This window comes from Cnephaeus nilssonii (assembly GCF_951640355.1).
Source record: "Cnephaeus nilssonii genome assembly, chromosome: 4".
Classification (NCBI taxonomy): domain Eukaryota; kingdom Metazoa; phylum Chordata; class Mammalia; order Chiroptera; family Vespertilionidae; genus Cnephaeus; species Cnephaeus nilssonii.
The window spans coordinates 37,873,700-37,893,369 of NC_137075.1; the positions used below are offsets into that span (position 1 = coordinate 37,873,700).

General features: G+C 41.1%; 1 protein-coding gene across 3 annotated transcripts in view; it reads left to right on the plus strand.

Annotated features, from left to right (window-relative positions):
• FMN1 (formin 1) overlaps positions 1-19,670 on the plus strand; it is a gene marked incomplete at its 5' end in the record, with an annotated part of 414,719 nt that overhangs the window by 231,969 nt on the left and 163,080 nt on the right. For all 3 annotated transcript variants that reach the window (XM_079768750.1, XM_079768751.1, XM_079768752.1), the window contains one exon: positions 12,351-12,438. In XM_079768750.1, the coding sequence (XP_079624876.1) occupies positions 12,351-12,438 (88 nt within the window). The remainder of the gene's footprint in view (positions 1-12,350; positions 12,439-19,670) is intronic.

Consider the following 19,670-nt stretch of genomic DNA (forward strand, 5'->3'; position numbering starts at 1 on the left):
ATGTACCTGCATAACTTCAGTCTCTGCCTTCATCATCACTTGTCATTCTTCCTCTATGGCTCTGTGTCTTTACATGGCCATCTTCTTGTAAGGACATCAGTCATATTGGATTAGGGCCCCATGTGACTCCAGTATGACCTCATCTTAACTAATTACATTTGCAATGACCCTGTTTCCAAATAATGTCACATGCTGTGGTACTAGAGGTTAGGACTTGAACATATGTTTTTTAGGACTGCAATTCAATCTAAAACAGGCCCCATCCCATTCCTAGTGAATGAGAACCTATATTTTTTTAATATGTCTTTTCTTAATTGATTTCAGAGAGAGGAAGGAAGAGGGAGAGAGGGATAGAAGCATCAGTGATGAGAGAGAATCATTGATTAGCTATTTCCTGTACACCCCCTACCGGGGATTGAGCCCACAACCCGGGCATGTGCCCTGACCCAGAATCAAACTGTGACCTCCTGGTTCACAAGTTGATGCTCAACCACACTGAGCCACACTGGCTGGGCAAGAATCTGTGTTTTCAATGAGGTCCCTGGTAATTCACATGCACACAAAACTTCTAAAGGGCATCCCACAAATTCTTGATTGCTTTATACCAGTGGTTGGCAAACTCATTAGTCAACAGAGCCAAATATCAACAGTAGAATGATTAAAATTTCTTTTGAGAGCCGAAAACCGACTTCTGCGCACGGGCCATGAAGATTCAATCGCACTGTATGTGCGCGCCCGCACATGGTATTTTGTGGAAGAGCCACACTCAAGGGCCAAAGAGCCGCATGTGGCTCGCCAGCCGCAGTTTGCCGACCACTGCTTTATACTATAGGCAACTTTCTAGTGCCTCTACCAACTTTTCTAAGGGCTTTGCCTAAGATGTATGTAGGATGAGGACATTTCTCATGCAATTTAGGAATGATCAAGAAAAAGCTTTCTCCTCAATGCTGGTCGAGAAGGGAAGTGAAGGGACATTTCATCTACCAGTCATTGACAGCCATGCAGATTGATGGTTGGGGCAGGAGGAATGGAAAGAAGAGTAGTAAAACAAACTTACACACCTGTGGCCTCTGGTATATCTTGAATGGTAAGCCTCTGAATTCTCATTCCTCCTGAAGCAGAGAATAAGTAAATTATGTTCAACTGCTGTTAAAAGTTGAATTACATATATGGAATACATTCCTGGCCTTTGAGTTGAACCATGATAATTGGAGGCCACCTGAAGGTACAGAATTAAATTTTTCTGTCCCAAACAGAGGTCCTAGTTTCTCTCATTTTCTTAATATTCACACCATCAGTTTGAAAAGTAGAGTCTTGGACAGTTGGCCTGTGTTTTGTTTTGTTTTAGTTTTATGTTTTACCATAAGTTGGATCTCTCATAGTCCTTCTCTTTCCTCCTTCACTTTCTTTCTACTCTGTAGCCCTCTAGCCAGTTGCTTCCCACCAGGTTAATGGTCAGTGGTTTAGAATTGTTTCATGACTATTACAGGCAAGCACTCTTTAAGGGGCCTTGAGCTCTAAGGAATAACAGGATGATGTTTTTCATCTGTACCTTGGTGTGATGGTAGCTTTGGCATTGTCTGAAGACAGAGCAATGAATGAACTGATGTCTCCTGGTCATATTCTCTCCTAAGTCTCTTATCAGTGAGAAAACACATGTGATTTTGGTTTGGAGTTTGTTTCATGCATGGCACAAAAACTCCAAAACCACCAGAATTACCTCCTGCCCACATTCCCACTCTCCTCCATCCCACAGTACCCTCTACCCCCTGCCCAGCCACAGCCTTCACCTGCTATGGCCTTCTCTCCATTTGCTTTCTGCACAGAATCCACTAGCCTGAAAACCAATAAAAGGGTTTTTGTGTCTCATCAGTAAAGGAATGGGATGCCAAATATGTTCTCAGACTCAGGACAGGGTGACAATTTGCCTTTTCACATTTCTTGGTGAAAAGCCTAAATCCTTAAAGTAAACTTCACATGAGCAGTTTTATGTGTCCCCAAAAATAAGGCCCTGGAAGAGATTCAGACTTAGCAGCCTGACAGAACAGTGCAGCTCAGTGTGCCTCGAAACATTTAGTGGGACAGCTAATCGGGCTGCGTGTGGAGAGCTTATTTTAGTGACATTATTCAGGCCTGTCGACGGAGGCTGCTACCCAGAAGCATACCCGGCCACGATGGCCCTCAGCAGTGAGGGCTTGTTTGTACCAAGTCAGGTGACATTTCATAACGTGGCCCCATGGAGCCAGCCATCCAGCTCCTCTGGGTGTGGTGCCAGAGAGTGGCAGAGGGGAGAATACGGGACAGGGGAGCAAGGAAGCTGAGTCAGCACTTATTTTCCTGGGCACCTGCCAAGAAACAGTTGAATGTTTCCAAGGAAGCGCTCACTCTCCCTGAGGAGAGACAGCGAGATGACTGCCAGCTCTGGTCCTGCTGTAACTCTCCAGCTGGCCCTCAGCTCCTGGGCCTGGCTGGGAGCAGTAGTCGCTTATCTGTCTCATCTCTAGTCACCGCAGCACTAGAAATGGAGGAAGGGCACAAGAATAGCTGCAGCTATGAAGTGTGGCTGTGTCAGTTGCGTCCTCTCATCATGTTTTGTGTTTTGGTGGTGTTGTTTTTTTAACATAAGGCCTATTGGCTGCCATGATGTCTATTGGCTGCCATGATGTTTTTTGTTTGTTTGTTTGTTTGTTTGTTTTTATATAAGGTCTGCACCTATTCGCTACCATGCCTCATGGCCTTGCACCATCTTATGTCACTTCTTGAAACTTCCTTCCCCTGGGAAATTCTCACTCTTTTTTTCCAAATTAGATGTTTATTACATAAAAATAAGAATTTCTAATTCGGTGGTATGTGAATGGGTGACAATTAAATGACAGTAAAATTAAACCTAGATCACCCCTTGACTTACCCTACCTCATCCCCAGAAAATACTGCCCTCCAATCCAGCCAAAGTCAGACCCCATACTGATTTAAATGTATGAGGTAGAGGTATCCAGAGTAAGTTATCAGCTTGATCATCTGAGCTGGTAGTCCTTAGGATGGACTAGTGTCCACATCGTTGTCTACGTCTCTACAGGATTCTACCTGCCTTCAAGTCCACAAGAATGCCTTCAAGATAAATGCCACAGTCATTATGAGAGCACCTTGATCCCTTTGGAATCCAGTGACTTAGAAATGCAAAGGCTTACTGCTAATGAGTCGGGCTGGCTTGTCATCAGTGGTGCATGTGCTTTAATCCAGCCTCTTAAAGTCTGTAATTTTGCCAAGTAGTGGCATTCAGTGAGTGTTGATATGAAGCATACGCAAAAGATATTGCCAGTCTGAAGGCAAATATAGAAATAGTGTTTTTTTTAGAATTTTCCTTGGCATATCTAATTGATGCTCTAATCAACCGAGCTACCCAGCCAGGGCTAGAATTTTCCTTTGGAGAGTCAGGTTGTCTACCCTCTGTATATTTTCCACTGTGGCAGTCAATCTCCCTGAGAAAGGCAAACCATGTACTTATTTGTTCTTTAATATTGAAAATGTTCTACATTTGGATTGGTGTGTGTATATATATATATAATATACATATATACACCATTGTCATAAAAGTAAATATCTGCTCATATGTGGATCCTTTATTTGTTTGCTCTTCATTGAGGGGGGGGGGGTGATTTGGACAGGAAAGAAGCAACATGCCCTTATTTGCCTTCAGTGCCTAGGAAAAGTTTATTGGTGATAACTCATGTGACTGTATTTATTTAGGCTTGGAGCCTATTCTCCAGGTTCTATGATAAAACCGACTTTGTTGGAGATGGAAATCCTGGAACTGAAAATGAGAAAAGTCACAGTGAGGACTAAGCCAAAGAAGAGAATACCTACTTGATCTGGTGTAGGTTCGAGAGTGTTTGGTGTCCAGTGAGGGTGGAGGTATAGAGTCATCTTTATTTCCAGCTAGGAAGGCTCTCTGGAAGAAGAAGGCTTGTATGATTATCTTCATTTTGTAGCTGTGCCAAACGCACTCACTGAGCAAGCTTCCAGCATTCATGGCATGTTCAGACCGTGTATTTTTATTTTTACTTCTGGCCATGTCTTCCAAACTCAGGCACAAGCTGGAGATATATATGGGTTTTATGTAGATGAGAAAGTCCCACTGGACCTGGCAGGAATTATTTCTCAGTCTGTCTGGCAAGACTTTTCTAGCTGAGTAGTCAGGGTGTGGTTTTCCAGTGCAGCAAATCTTTCTTCCCATTTCTGTCTTAATTCATATTCAAAGAGGCAGGTTTTTCAAACAATCCACACATGTAAGAAATAATAATAATTTGGATACACTGGCTCAAGGTGCAGGTTTAGACAGTGTGGGGTGTGGGTCTGCTTTCCCACCTCTGGCAGGCATTTTGAGAGTTCCTTCTGCGTTATAATAGTACGCATGTGTGACATGCCCTAATCCTAGCATGCAGCGGAGGTCTGGAAAGGCTTGGCCTTAAACTAGGCATGTCTAATAGGGTTTAACGCATCCTGTGAATTTGCCCCTGCACAAGGTCATCTTGTAGGCCAGTGGAATGCTGCACAAATTGCATTCTCCTGCAGACTGTAATTATACCTGGGAGAAGGCCTTGTGCTGCCAAGTTCAGCTGATTCCAGATAGGACCAAGATAAACTGAGGGCTTACTAACGTTTCTCAAACATGAATTTTTAAGGATTTGATATAAAGCATCTCTTGTTAAAAAAAAAAAAAAAAAAAAAAAAAAAAAAAAAGATCGTCTTGAGGTTTATGAAGGAGCTTTGTGTTGGAGATGGTGAGACTGGCTATTGTCTGGCTTCCCTGGGAGCAGAAAAAGGTTGACATGGAAGCAGGAGGAATTTGAGTCAGAAAAAAATAAAATGCTTTGGTGCCAAAAGTTACTTAATTCTAGAAAATGATTTTGAAGATTAAACAAATCAAGCATATGCATATGAGGACAAAGAATGAAAAATGGGTATGGGAGTAATCTTGGTATAGGAATAGCATGAGAAGTTTAGGTTATGTTTACAGTTAGCTGAGGTAGGACTGTGTTTTGTTTGTTTGGTGATAGAAAATGGCTATAAATTTGTGTGCCTTGTATGAAATATACTGTAATAATTTCTTTTAAAAATTATATTTTTACTGATTTCATAGAGTAAGGGAGAAGGAGAGAGAGATAGAAACATCAATGATGAGGGCGAATCATTGATCGGCTGCCTCCTGCAAGCCCCGCACTGGGGATCGAGCCCACAACCCCGGCATGTGCCCTGACCGAGAATAGAACCAGTGACCTCCTGGCTCCTGGGTGGACACTCAAACACTGAGCCATGCCAGCCAGGCTACCTGTAGTAATATTTAAATTTAAAAGTATGAACATTCTTCCTAAGTAAAGCCCATCCTTAAATATCTGGGCTTCTGGACCAATCCAGAGGCAGAAGGATAAGATAGGCAACATTTGAGGGTTTCTTTAATGCTAAGGGTTAAATGATTCCAAAATCCACTTTAACCAGAGTATACATTGGATAGCAAACTTTTACACGTACTCATGCTCTCCCATAAAGTTTTGCTGTATCTTCCTGAGTAGCCTGGAGTGTCCCCTTTTTTCCAAGAACACACGAGGAGAGAAGTCACCTTGGGAGCCTCAAGGCATAACTTTGTCTACTGGATCCACATATACTTGGAAAAACATTCATTTGAAATGCGTATTATAAAGTTGTGGAGTAATAGTCAGGACTCCTACCAATATCCAACAATCAAACATGGTGGACTGACCCCAAGGTCTTCCATGGGGTGAAAGCCTCTCCTGCTGGCTGATCTTAGTGCCTAGAGGAGCCTTCACCCTGGAGGCCTTGAAGAATGGGTATAGCCTTTGTACGTGGATATCCAGAATATGAGTTACAGAGCTTATCGCTCAACTCTCCTTTGGAAGGAGGTTTTCTGAAGGTGAGACCTGGCCTTTTGTTTCAGGAAAAAGGCACTGAATATAACACTCTGGGACCTGCTTCCAAAGTATCCAGGGAAGTCTGTGCCTGAAACAGCCATCTCATTCATAACCCCACCTTTCAATGAGTCCTGGAATTTTTAGGGATCATATACCTAAGAATAATTAGAAATTTCTTTTGTTATCAGAGCTCTGTAAATAACTTCCTTGTATCAAACTTATTTATATGTTTCCCTTTAAACTAGTCTTTGAGCTCCCATTAAATGAGTTTGTATACATATTCATACACTCATATACATGCATATACCTATACTATTTTTAATCTTTGCATACCTCACGGCACACTGACAGGAGTCGACATTTGGTGAATGCTGTTGAATTGGACTGACTGCATTTCAGCATTGGTGGGATGATGAGTCAGGGCAGCCTAGGAGCAGGAGGCTGATCACTGATCTCTTGACTTTTCTCTTAATAACCAGTCACCAGACTATGATGCCAGTCACTATAGCCGGCAAAGAGGCCATGAAGCTCAGCACACTAAAGAGAAAAGCCAGAGGGGAGACCTGCATTGTTTTATGGCTGCAGTTCTTAGTTTTATTTGTATTTCTACTTAAGATTATTATATTGCTGGGAACCTTTGACTTGGGCCAGATGACTTTTAAAAACTGTTGAAGTAGCACCAGATAATAATGACCAGAATGCTGAAAGAATGGTTTGGTGCTGATTAATTAAATTTTTTAATTCCTAAATGGTTGGATATATCTTTTATATTTAAAATGTTGTGCCGGCCATAATGGCTCATTGGTTGAACCTCAACCTATGAACCAGGAGGTCACAGTTCAATTCCCGATCAGGGCACATGCCTGGATTGTGGGCTCCATCTCCAGTACTCCAGTAGGGAGGCAGTTGATCAATGATTCTCTCTCATCATTGACATTTCTATTTCTCCCTCTCCCTTCCTCTCTGAAATATAATAAAAAATATCTCTTCTAATAAAAGAGTAATATGCAAATTAACCATCACTCTGCTACACCCACAAGCCATGCCCACCAGCCAATCAGGAGTGAGTATGCAAATTAACCCAACCAAGATGGCTGTGGCCATGGAGCGAGCAGGAGGCTTGGGTTTCCCCGGCAATGGAGGAAGCCAAGCTTTCTGCACACCCTGGCTGGCCCAGGCCTCCACTCGAGGCTACAAAGTTTCAATTATAGAAGATAAATAAATCCCAACAAAAATGGCAGCAGCCACGGAGCTGGAGAGAGCAGGAGGCTTGAGTTGCCCCTGGCAATGGAGGAAGCCAAACTCCCAAGCCCCGGCCTGCCTTGGTCTCCACTCAAGGCTACAAAGTTTCAATTATAGAAGATAAATAAATCCCAGATACCAGGGCCTCTGCTTGGGTTGCCAGGGGGCGTGGCCGGCCTGCAAACCACCACAGGCCCCTTGCCCAGGCTGCCCCACGCCCCAAGGGAACCCCCACCCTGATCCGGGACACCCTTCAGGGCAAACCACCTGGCCCCTACCTGTGCATCAGGCCTCTATCCTATCTAATAAAAGAGTAATATGCAAACTGACCATCACTCCAACACACAAGATGGCTGTCCCCATGTGGTCAAAGATGGCTGCCCTCATGTGGACACAAGATGGCTGCCACAAGATGGCCAGCAGGGGAGGGCATTTGGGAGGGACCAGGCCTGCAAGGGAGGGCAGTTGGGGGTGATCAAGCCTGCAGGGGAGGGCAGTTAAGGGTGACCAGGCCGGCAGACAAGGGAAGTTGGGGGCAACCGGGCCTGCAGGGAAAGGCAGTTGGGGGGGACCCAGGCCTGAAGGGGAGAGCAGTTGGGGGGGACCAGGCCTGCAGGGGAGGGCAGTTAGGGGTGACCAAGCCTGCAGGGGAGGGCAGTTAGGGGCAAACAGGCTGGCAGGAGAGCAGTTAGGCATCAATCAGGCTGGCAGGAGAGTGGTTAGGGGGTGATCAGGCTGGCAGGCAGAAGTGGTTAGGGGCAATCAGGAAGGCAGGCAGGTGAGCAGTTCAGAGCCAGCAGTCCTGGATTGTGAGAGGGATGTCCGACTGCCCGTTTAGGCCCGATCCCGGTGGGCCTAAACAGGCAGTTGGACATCCCTTGAGGGGTCCCAGATTGGAGACGGTACAGGCTGGGCTGAGGGACACCCCCCCTCTCCGTGCACGAATTTCATGTAATGGGCCTCTAGTTGTTAATAAGATTATAGGCTTCAGGTGTATTTTTCTATGATACATGATCTGTATATTGCATTGTGTGCTCACCACCCAAAATTGTATCCCCTTTACCTATTGCTACCTTCACCCCCTTCCCTCTTGTAACCACCATACTATTTTCTGTGTCTATGAGTTTTTGTTTATTTTTCTTGTTTATTCATTTGTTGTTCTCAGTTTTATATACCACGTATGAGTGAAATCATATGAACTATGTTCTTATTTAATTTTTTTTGCACTGTACCAGCTTAAGAGAATTAGTAATAGGAAAACAGCAAAAAATTATACGAAAACAATTCACAAGAACATGTGACCAAGAACCAAATGCCTAACCTTACCATTAAATAATTAAAAATGCAGATTATTGATAAAAAAAACAAAACACCTTTTTATCTATCATATTGGCCAACATTTTTAAAATTTATAATACCCACAGTGGGTGAGGGAACAGGAAAATGGTCACTCTCATACACTTGGTAGGAGTGTAAATTGATGCCAGCTATTTCAGAAAACTCATAAGGTTTTTGGTTCTGCTAAAAGTAGCATTCTCTCTCTAAATGTCTGCCATGCCAAGTCATCAAAATTGCAAGGACGACTGACTGTGATGACACCCTTTCCAAAGTTCAGCCTGATTGAGCAATGAGGTGGGGATGGATTTGCTGGTTTCCTAATGACAGATGATCTCAATCTCTCAGTCTCTCTTTTTCTCAGTTCTCTTGAGGTTGCTCTCTTGCCTTCTTTTAATTAGTTAATAGAAAAACTAGCATTTGAACTTTGTCTTCTCTGTAGGTAGACTGCATTACCCTGGTTTTCAGAACTCTTAACTGGATAGCTAGGGGAATGTTTATTTGAAGGAATCTTTCCTACCCAGTTGTGATCTTGTCATACATTTGATTCTCATACCTTCCTCCTTGACATTGATATACATGCCATGGCCAAAGTTGTATCAGTCACTATCCTGGACATTTAAGGATAAATCTAGTCAATTCCCATAGCCTTTCTTCTTTTGAATTTGCAATTAGCTCAGGTGATGGTTTTATTTACCTTTTTTATTCTTTTCAGCAATTTTTAAAAAATCACTAAGCTCTACAGACTTAGACAGACCGTCATCTCCCACCCCCAGAGTCTAGAGTGGTTAAATATTTATTTAAAATGTATGTGGATTTTTTAAATTTGGTACTGGACTTTTAAATAGCATTTCACTTTAAATTTGTATTCTCGAAGAAAAAGCCAGACTTTGCACTTTTAAAGTAGATATTTGATTATACATAATCTCTTCCTCCTCTGCTTTTGCTTTTATATACAAATAAATAAATAATACCAAGTTTATTCTTCATTTATTTTATACTTCTTGAAATTCTGTATGCCCCAGAATTTTTCTCTAAGGCTAAGGTTGAAATTATTAAACACATTAGACTAAAAAATCAGATTTTCTTTTTATCTTGATGAAAACTTGGTATTTACTATATTTTAGTTCTGATAGTTATATAAAAGTAGCCATTCTGAGCAGAGAAATGAAAAACACAGGGCTAATACTTTCAACAATAAAGATTTTTTAAATAGAAAGAAAGAAAAGAAAAGGGCTGGCAATAAGGAAAGAAAAGACAAAGGTCTGGCAATAATTAATTCAGGATCGATCAATCGATAGGTAATTAGACAATTTACACAATTAGACAATCTTGGTTGGAACAAATTCATGGTATCTCTTACTGTTCAACCAGCAAACACTTCAGCTAGTATAATGCTAATATACAAGCAGGTGCTAGTTACTGTTTAATCTTGTCTTCACTATATTTTGGTAAGTTTATATGTACCTTGGTGGGAGAGGAAGCATAGCTGTTTAGTTTGTATTTTACCCAAGAAAGTGCCTTAAAAAAAACTAAAAAAAAACCCACAAGAATTGGTGATGTTTTGAGTGCATGTCATATTGATTTTTGTAGCCATGTCCCTTGGGAAAAAAGATAACCTTTTCCCCTTAGTGACCACTGTGTGATATGTTATTAGGAACTTATTTGGCTTACTAGGATTAGAGGAAATAAAACTATGAGGAACTCTCTATGGAATAGTCATAAAGGTTGAAATAATTGGCAGTGAGCTATTTGGAGTTTCTTTAAAAAAATTGTAAAATTTTGATATGCATATATCCTATCTAATAAAAGAGTAATATGCAAATTGACTGTCATTCCAACACACAAGATGGCCGCCCCCAGTGGTCAAAGATGGCTGCCTCCATGTGGACACAAGATGACTGCCACAAGATGGCCTGCAGGGGAGGGAAGTTGTGGGTGATCAGGCCAGCAGGGGAGGGCAGTTGGGGGAGACCAGGCCAGCAGGGGAAGGCCATTGGGAGGGACAAAGCCTGCAAGCGAGGTCAGTTGGGGGTGACCCAGGCTTGCAGGGGAGGGAAGTTGGGGGGGACCCAGGCCTGCAGGGGAGGGCAGTTGGGGGGACCCAGGCCTGTAGGGGAGGGCAGTTGGGGGGGACCAGGCCTGCAGGGGAGGGCAGTTGGGGGGACCCAGGCCTGCAGGGGAGGGCAGTTGGGGGTGACCAGGCTGGCAGGTGAGGGCAGTTAGGGGTGACCAGGCCAGCAAGGGGGGGGGGGCAGTTAGGGACAATCGGGCTGGCAGGAGAGCAGTTAGGCGTCGATCAGGGTGGCAGGGGAGTGGTTAGGGGGTGATCAGGCTGGCAGGCAGAAATGGTTAGGGGCAATCACTCAGGCAGGCAGGCAGGCAAGCGGTTGGGAGCCAGCAGCCCTGGATTGTGAGAGGGATGTCCGACTGCCCGTTTAGGCCCGATCTGGGCCTCTAGTATTATTATAAAGGAACAAACTTAAATAATTTAATATTAAAGCTTTATGTGCAAAGTATTATCTTGCTTATATTATTAATAACACAAATATGAAGCAATCTAACTCTCCAAAACAGGGAAAATTTATTTAAATAATTTATGTCAAGAACTTTATTAGGTGCTTTACACACATTGTCATTTAATTTCTAGGATAAATGTACAAGCTAAGTTGGTCAGCCCTGCTTCATGATGAAGAAGTTGAATACCTAGTGGTTAAGTCAATTTTCTGAGGTCATATCACTGGTAAACTGCTCAGTCAAGATCACAGTGATCTTTCCCCTAAACCACTCAGCAGATAACACAGCCAAGAATGGAGGCTATGAAGAGACTTAAAAAGTAGCAACATGAAGCCCAGTGTGAATCAATTGGTTGGGCGTCCTCCTATACACCCAGGAAGTTGCTGGTTCGATTCCCGGTCAAGGGCACATGCCCAAAGTTGTGGGCTCAATCCCCAGTAGGGGTTATGCAGGAAGCAGCCAATCAATGCTGCACTCTCACATCAATGTTTCACTCTCTCTTTTTCTCTATCCCTTCCTCTCTCGAAAAAAAAACAACCATTTTTTTAAAAAGCAGCAACATGAAAATATGCCAATGATAAGTTAAGAAGTTATATATAAAATTGCCATATATTACAATTACAACTTAGTTAAGATGTGTTTGAATAAAAGATTAGAGAACAATATTATAAAGATTTTTCCCTCTTTTTAAAAACATCTTTATTGAGGTATAATTCATACACCATACAATTTATCTATTTAAAGTATACAATTCAGTGTTTTTTAGTATATTCACAGGTATGTGCAACCATCACCATAATAAATTTTAAAACATTTTCATCACCCTCAAAAGAACTTTGAACCCTTTAGCTGTTGACTCCACTTTCCCCAACACGCCCAGCCCTAGGCAATCACTAATCTATTTTGTGTCTCTATTATACATTTGCCTCTTCTGGACATTTCTTATAAGTGGAAATCATATAATATCGCCTTTGTGACTGGTTTCTTTCCTTTAGCATGATATTTTCACATTCATCCATGTTGTGGCATGAATCATCACTTTATGTTTGAATAATATCTCATTGTTTAGATATACCAGTATTATAAAGATTTTGTGTGCTTGTATTAGATTGGTGGAATTTGGGATGGTGTTTTGTTTTTTTCTTTATTTTCTAAAATATCTTTAGTGTGGATAAGTTACTTTTAAATTAAAGGGTTATTAAAATAGAGTAACTATAGTATCCATTTAGTTCAACAATCAGAGTATCTAAAAATCTTAATTTTTTTAATATACTTCCTAAAGATTGCATGGTCATTTGAGCTTGTGTTAATTTTATGTTTAAATTCCAGATCATCAAGTTATTGGATGGAAAACGATCTCAAACTGTGGGAATCTTGATATCTAGTTTGCATTTAGAAATGAAGGATATCCAGCAGGGTAAGTCTTCTCTATCATTTTTCCCAAAAATTTTAATTTTTTTCAGCATTTTAATGTGAAAGATTTCAAACATATACAAAATTAGGATGCCATAGTGAATCCCATATGCCCACTGTCCAGCTACACAACAATCAGCTTACTCTTATTTCATCTGAAACACTCTTTCTCCACCAACTAGATTATTATGAAGCAAAACTCAGACATAATGCATTTGTTAAAAATGTTAGTACATGGCTAAAAGATAAGGACATTTTTCAAGCACAACTCCAGTGCCATTATCATGTACTTAAAAACATTTACAGTGATTTCTCAAGATCATCAAATATGTAGTAGTTCTAATTTCCCTGATTGTCTGTATACTCACTAATTCATCCTTTTGTTTATAGTTAGTTTGATTGAGGATCCAAACAAATTTTATGCATTGCCTTTGATGTGTCTCTCAGGTTTCTTTTGATCTAAAAGTTTCTACCATCCATCTTTTTTTTTTTTCTCTTTGTAATTAATATTTTGACGAAACCATGTCATTTTGTCCTGTGGAGTTTCCCACAAGATTTGCTGATTGTATTGCCATGTTTTTATTACGTTCTTCTGTCCCCTGTGGTTCCTGTAAACTGTTAGTTTGCTCTAGAGACTTAATCTGAATGGGGGGAAAATACTTTATAGATACTATTGAATATTCTATCAAGAAGTACATCATATCTGGTCATCTCTTTATGATGTTAGTGAGCACTAATGATCTTTACCTAGATTCATTATTTTATTAGAAGTTTTAAAAATAATAATATACAAATTCCATCATTTCTTCATTACTTGGGACACTACTCTGGAGAAACACTTTTTCTATTTTTTTTGTCTTTCTTTTTTTTTGTAATAAAAGGTATTGGGGTAATGTTAGTTAAGAGGGCCATATAGTTTTCATGTGTACATTTCTATGATACACAGTCTGTATATTGCATTGTGTTTCCACCACCCAAAGTCAAATAATCTTCTGTCACCATACATTTGGTTCCCTTTACCCTTTACCATGCCCCTCCCCCTTTCCAATGCTAACCACCATATTGTTGTCTGTGTCTGAGTTTCAGTTTTATATCCCAAATATGAGTATAATCGTATGGTTCTTAGCTTTTTCTGACTTATTTTGCTTAAGATAATATTCTCAAGGACCTTGAAACTCATTGATTTATCTACTTGTTCTGTTATTGTTTGTTAATCCCTTCTTTTTTTCAAATGACACTATTTCAATTTGGTTGTCTTTGGCTCAGTTTGAAATGAGACATTTAAAGAGGAAATTTTACCTGTATATATTTTTCTTAGTAAAAAAGTTGACCCAAAGCGATTTTGCCTTTTGAAATCTTCATCTTGCATTAAAATAATACTCCCCTTTCTTAGTAATCAATTAAATGTAAATTTTGTTGTTATTGTTGTTGTTAATCCTCACACGAGGATATTTTTCCATGGCTTTGTAGAGAGTGGAAAGGAGGGAGGGAGTGGGAGAGGGAAAGGAGAGAAAGAGAGAGAGAGAGAGAGAGAAATATCAGTGAGAGAGAGACTTGGTTGCTTTCCGCAGGTGCCCGACCAGGGCCAGGCATCGAGCCTGCAACCCAGGTACATGCCCTTGACAGGGAATCAAACCTGAGACCCTTTGTTGTGCAGGCTGGCACTAACCACTTAACTACACCAACCAGGGCTATAAATCGTTATTTTAACATGTCACTGAGAATATTTTCTGAGTAGTAATACAGTCTCTTGTAGACACTTTTAGTAGAATTTAGCATGAGTGTAGCAGTGGAGACACTCTCAAACCACACTACCCAGGTTTCAGTCCGAGTTGCCTCAAAGTTATTTTGCTTTGGTAGCCAGCAGAAGACTCCCATAGGTCTTGAACTAAAAAATGCTTATGATACTTTCACACACTACTCTTCCTCTCAAAGGAGCTTTGTTAAGGTCTTAACATTTTGCTTTATTGCAAACATTAAAAATTCCACATAAAACTAAAAAGTTTTCAGAGTATTCAAATAAGCTGTATAGGTCCAACTGGTGTGGCTCAGTAGTTGAGCATCGACCTATGAACTAGGAGGTCAGGGTTCAATTCCCATTTGGGGCACATGCCTGGGTTGTAGGCTCAATCCCCAAGGGGGCATGCAGAAGGCAGCTAATCAATGATTCTTTCATCACTGATGTTTCTATCTCTCCCTCTTCTTTCTTCTCTGAAATCAATAAAAAATATATTCAAATATGCTGTCTATTTTTAGTATTTAAGCTTAAGAGTAGAACTAAATACATAACTATGACTATTAAACATCCAAAGATGTTGGAGTAATTGATTTGAATTAGAGGCAGAGGATGGCTAGAAAAAAGTCCGCCATCAGAATTAGAAAGGAATTCTTTAGTAACTTTAGGCATTAGGTCTTCTAGAAAAACTGAGTTTTGGGTAAATTCAAACCAAGAAATTATGATGCTAGGACAAAGGAAAAGTGCAAAAATAAAACAAAACAGAAAACTATCAGCAGGGAAGTGTATAGTCTTATGTCCAGGATCCTAACATTTTTGATGTGCTCATTGAAATTAGAAAACAGTCCTTCCAGGTTCAGTGGCAGAGTCTTGTCCTAAACAACATCACTCTTCAGAAGCCTGGGGAAGCCAAGCATGCGTGGTCTCACCACCAGGGTGCAGAGCACTATGGATATGAGCTTTCCCACTGGCAACAGCACCTTAGACTGTATTCAGTCCTTTCTCAGCATGTCCTGTTGTAGGACAGCAGGTTGCCATGTGGGTAAGATTCACTCCAGCCATGTGGTAGCCCACTCACCAACTCAGGACCATGAGCCTTGTGTTATTGAATGCCCATTGTGAGTCATGTAAGAGACCTTTCCAATATTCTACTCTGGACAAGAACTTGCTTATGAAAAGCATCAGTGAACTAACATTTGAGCATTAGAAACATCATTTGTAGCATTGCAGACTTCTGGGACACGTGGGCGCCATTTTACTTTCCTCCTGCTCCAGGCACCTCTGAAATCCACCACAGAGTTGGCTCCTAAGCTCCATTTCATGTCTTCATTTAGTAATGCACTCCAGATGAATACGGCACTATAACCTGAGCTTAATTTTTCTTTAGAGTCATTTGACTGACACTGGCATCTGAAGGTCACTTAGGAGCTGGGCTATGTCAGTTACATTTCATTCTGAGTCCATGTCTGGTTGTGAATGGAATGCACTTGGCCTTGTATTGTCATCCTGATGAAAGGACTCCCTGTACTGACGTTGGCCTAAAACATTTGTTTTAATGTGGGGTGTGTGGCTGCAGTGAGATCTGATTGGGGCAGGCCCGCTGGCAGCCAGGCAAGGTCGCACAGCACGACAACTGTGGTAAAATGACCATAGTTCAGAGATTGTTCTTCAGCCTCCTGGTCATATATTCATCTTTCCACTGCACAAATGCACTAACTTTCACTTTTCAAACTCATAAGGCGCTAAGATATAAGCCGTACAGCCAGTGTGTTCACTTAGAGAATTTTTCTTTATCGTGATGAAAATATTTGTCATATCTGTTCATCATCACCTTCATGTCAGTTGTCTCCTCTGGGCATTATATATTGTTTATGCCTTCTTCCCCTTTGCTGAGATTACAGGTTGTTCACCTAGATAATAGTTTGGGGTATTTCAGTCCACAATTACCTCCCACAGATGGGTGATCCAGTTTTTATTGATTCAAGTCTTAAAAAGAAACCTTGTTCTCCTCGTTTGTAGGGTGGACATTTCTCCAATGTCTACTAGATGCTGGCTGTAGTGTGTACTCAAGAAGTGCAATTTGGGGCTCTATACCTCAAGGTCTTAAAGCTGCAAGTAGAGAGCCAGTGTCTCTTCCATTATGTCATGTTCCATTTTTTTGCTAAGAATTTCTCTGCTAATTAAGCATTGTTTACTGGTACAACTAATTGGGCTAATGTATCATATGTAAAAGTCATTCAATAAATGTTTTTTTAATTTTATTTTATTGAATAAAGAAATTGAACCTTAGATGGAATCTGAATGTCATGTATTCCATTAGTGCATTTGGACAAAACTTCCTTTCTTCCCTACCTCCGTTCCTCCCTCCCTCCCTTCCTCCCTCCCTCCCTCCCTCCCTTCCTCCCTCCTTCCTTCTTTCAGTAAACATGTTTTGAAGCCAGCTCTGTATCAGGTACCATGATGACCACAATACAAGATCCAGACTCTAAGATTCTCAAGAGTTCACAGGATGGTGAGAGAGATGTAAAAAGCAGCCCAAGATTACCAGAGTTGCCCATGAAATAACAAAGCAATGTCTTGTCTCCTCCTGTAAAACTTCAGATAAGTCTTAGAGGGTGAAACGATGGTCATCACACACAGAAGGAGCCTTTCCAATGGAAAGGAGGCATGTGTAAAGGAGGCCCAGCTTGAGTGTATAGATTACGTGTGACTGTTTCAGGGCACAGGGCTAGAAAGGCATAGCATCCAGCACAGGAAGGGCTCTGAGTCTCATCACACAGAACTTGGACATTATCCCATCAGTAACAGGGAGACAGCATTGAAGATGGGCAGTGCTGGGATCTGACTTTGAGTGCACAAATACCTTTCAGGCTAGGGAAGACTGGTCTCCAGGGCCTGCCATGCTCTGGCCACAGAGCGCATCGCCTACTGCAGCTGACTGTGCTTGCTTCCCTCTCACTGCCCTCTCACCACAGTGGTCCTCTCATTCCTTAAAAGGGCATATCCATTCCTTCCTCTGAGTCTTTGAAGGCACAGCACATTTCAAATGAACAGCACTGCCCATTCGCTCTGGTTCAAATACTTTTCCAGACCTCCCCTCCCTAATTTAAGTCACCCTGAGTTAATTCTCTCCTAGTCTACACAGCACTTAATAGTTTTTTGTTCATCTACTTATGTTCTCATTTATGTTCCTCTCCAGAATATACTCTCCAAGAGGGAGCTTGCTCACTGGTGTCCCTGGCACCTTGTACTGTGCCAGGCACCTGGGTGATCATCAAGTGTCTGTTGAATGAGTACAAAAAAAAAAAAGTACTGAAAGTGGATAAATCTGTTAGAAAGGGTTTGGGATTTAATTTTTATTTTTTGTTAATCCTCACCCGAGGATTTTTTTGCCATTGATTTTTAGAGAGAGTGGAAGGGAGGGGGAGAGAGAGAGAATCATCGGTGTGAGAGAGACATATCGATTGATTGCTTCCTTCATGTACCCCGACAAGGGACAGGGATCGAGCCTGCAACCCAGGCATGTGCCCTTGACTAGGAATTGAACCTGAGGCCCTTCAGCACAGGGGCTGACACTCTAACCATTGAGCACACCGGCCAGGGTTGGGATTGGGATTTTTGAGATAAATGATAAAAGCCAGAACTAAGATTGTGTCTGTAGAAATTTAGAGGAGGAGACACTATATAAGGGATATTTGGAGAGAGAATTGCTAATTAGTCCTATCAGATCAAGCATTGTTGAAGAAATCTTACATGAACCTTGGGTTTCTGGCCTTAACAAGCATGTGTATAATGATGTTGAAAACATAAACTGGAACTAGAGGAGAAAAAGCCTGGGTAGAAGCAGAAAGGTCAATTCTGTTTTGGATTATTTGAATCTGAAATTACTGGATATATTTAAGCTGAAGTATTCAAAGAGCATCTGAACATTCTGGCCTAATGCTAAGGAGATAGAGCTAGGTTAGAAATACAACATCCCCAGAAAGGTAACGGCCCCATCTGTTTCTCTCTACCCAAGATGGAATTGGCATCTTGTAGGAGAAAGCCAAATCCAGTACTGCCTGCAGTTTAAAGCCCTGCATGGCTAAGGCAGAATCTTAGTCACAGAGGAAGAGTGGTTTCAGGAGACTGACCGTAATGCCCACAGCGCTTGTATGTGGTCCAGGAGAGGCTCTAAATAAGTGATTTACTTCATCCATCCACTAAACTGGATGACTTGCATTTAAAAGCATTTTGGCATCCTTGGGCACAGTTACTGCCTGCATGATTGCAAATTAGTGTTTTCATTCCACGTTAGTGATTTCCTCTTATTCTTCTCCCAGGGGGATGGAAAATTGCTGTTGACTATTCTTGATATAAACCTCTGTATGCATTGCAACAGTCTGGGTGCCAGAAACCTCCTGGCACTCATTTGGAAATTTCCCGTACACTCAGAATTTATATTTATAACATTTAATCTAACATCAAAATAAAACATTTTTCAGTTTAGTTTCTTCTAGCCCAGAATCTCAGTTTGGGAGTGCAGCAGCATGAAAGATTATTTTTCTATTTCAAATGTAAATTTTAAATTAAAATGTAAGAGGATGCCAGTTAGTTATATGCCCAGAGTCTGAATCTCAGAGCTGAGAATGCCTACTGGACTTTGCTCACTTTTGCCTAATAATTTCTAGAAATATCTGTCAAGGTTTATGCTAGTTGTCTAAAACATAATTAATTTTTTAATCCTCACCCCATGATATGTTTTTATTGATTTTTAGAGAGAGAGAAAAAACATCGATGTGAGAAACACATCTGTTGCCTCTCATATGTGCCCCGACCAAGGATGGAACGTGCAAATGTTTTGTGGACAGGATAACACTCCAACCATCTGAGCCGCCCTGCCAGGGCTAAACAGACTTAATTTAACCAGGCATCTGATATTCACCATGATTGTCTAGGACTTTCCTGAGGAACATTGAGATTCTAGCCTAAAAGACCCTATTCTCAAAGGCAGTTGGTCTCCTAAATTTATACTGTGTACCCATATCAATACAAAGTTTGGGAGCCTGCTCCTCAGGGTATGTTTTCTAAAACGTGTACATCATGTAAATGTATGTCAGAACTAATATTGACACTTTGAAACATGCAAAAATATTAATTAAAACGAGATTAATAATAATTTAAATATCTTGCTAATTTTGATGGCTTTGGGTTCTCATTAGCTAATATCTCAAGGCTCAATATATAAATAGGGGGAGGATCATTCTTAACAATAGTGGACTTAAACCCAGATTTCAAACAGTCCCTTGATAAATTCTGTTATGACTTACGGAGGTCAGAGTCTTGGCAAATCTGATTCGAGTGTCCTTGCTTTTAATTCATTCCATGGCTGATGAAGAACTTGTACTAACAATCAAAGTGTCTGCTCTGTCATTTTCTTATTGTTGATGGATTATCTTCAATCTGGGGTTTCTCTCCAGGAACCTTTTGAAGCCAACTTGTTTGTTTTGTCAAATTTAGTT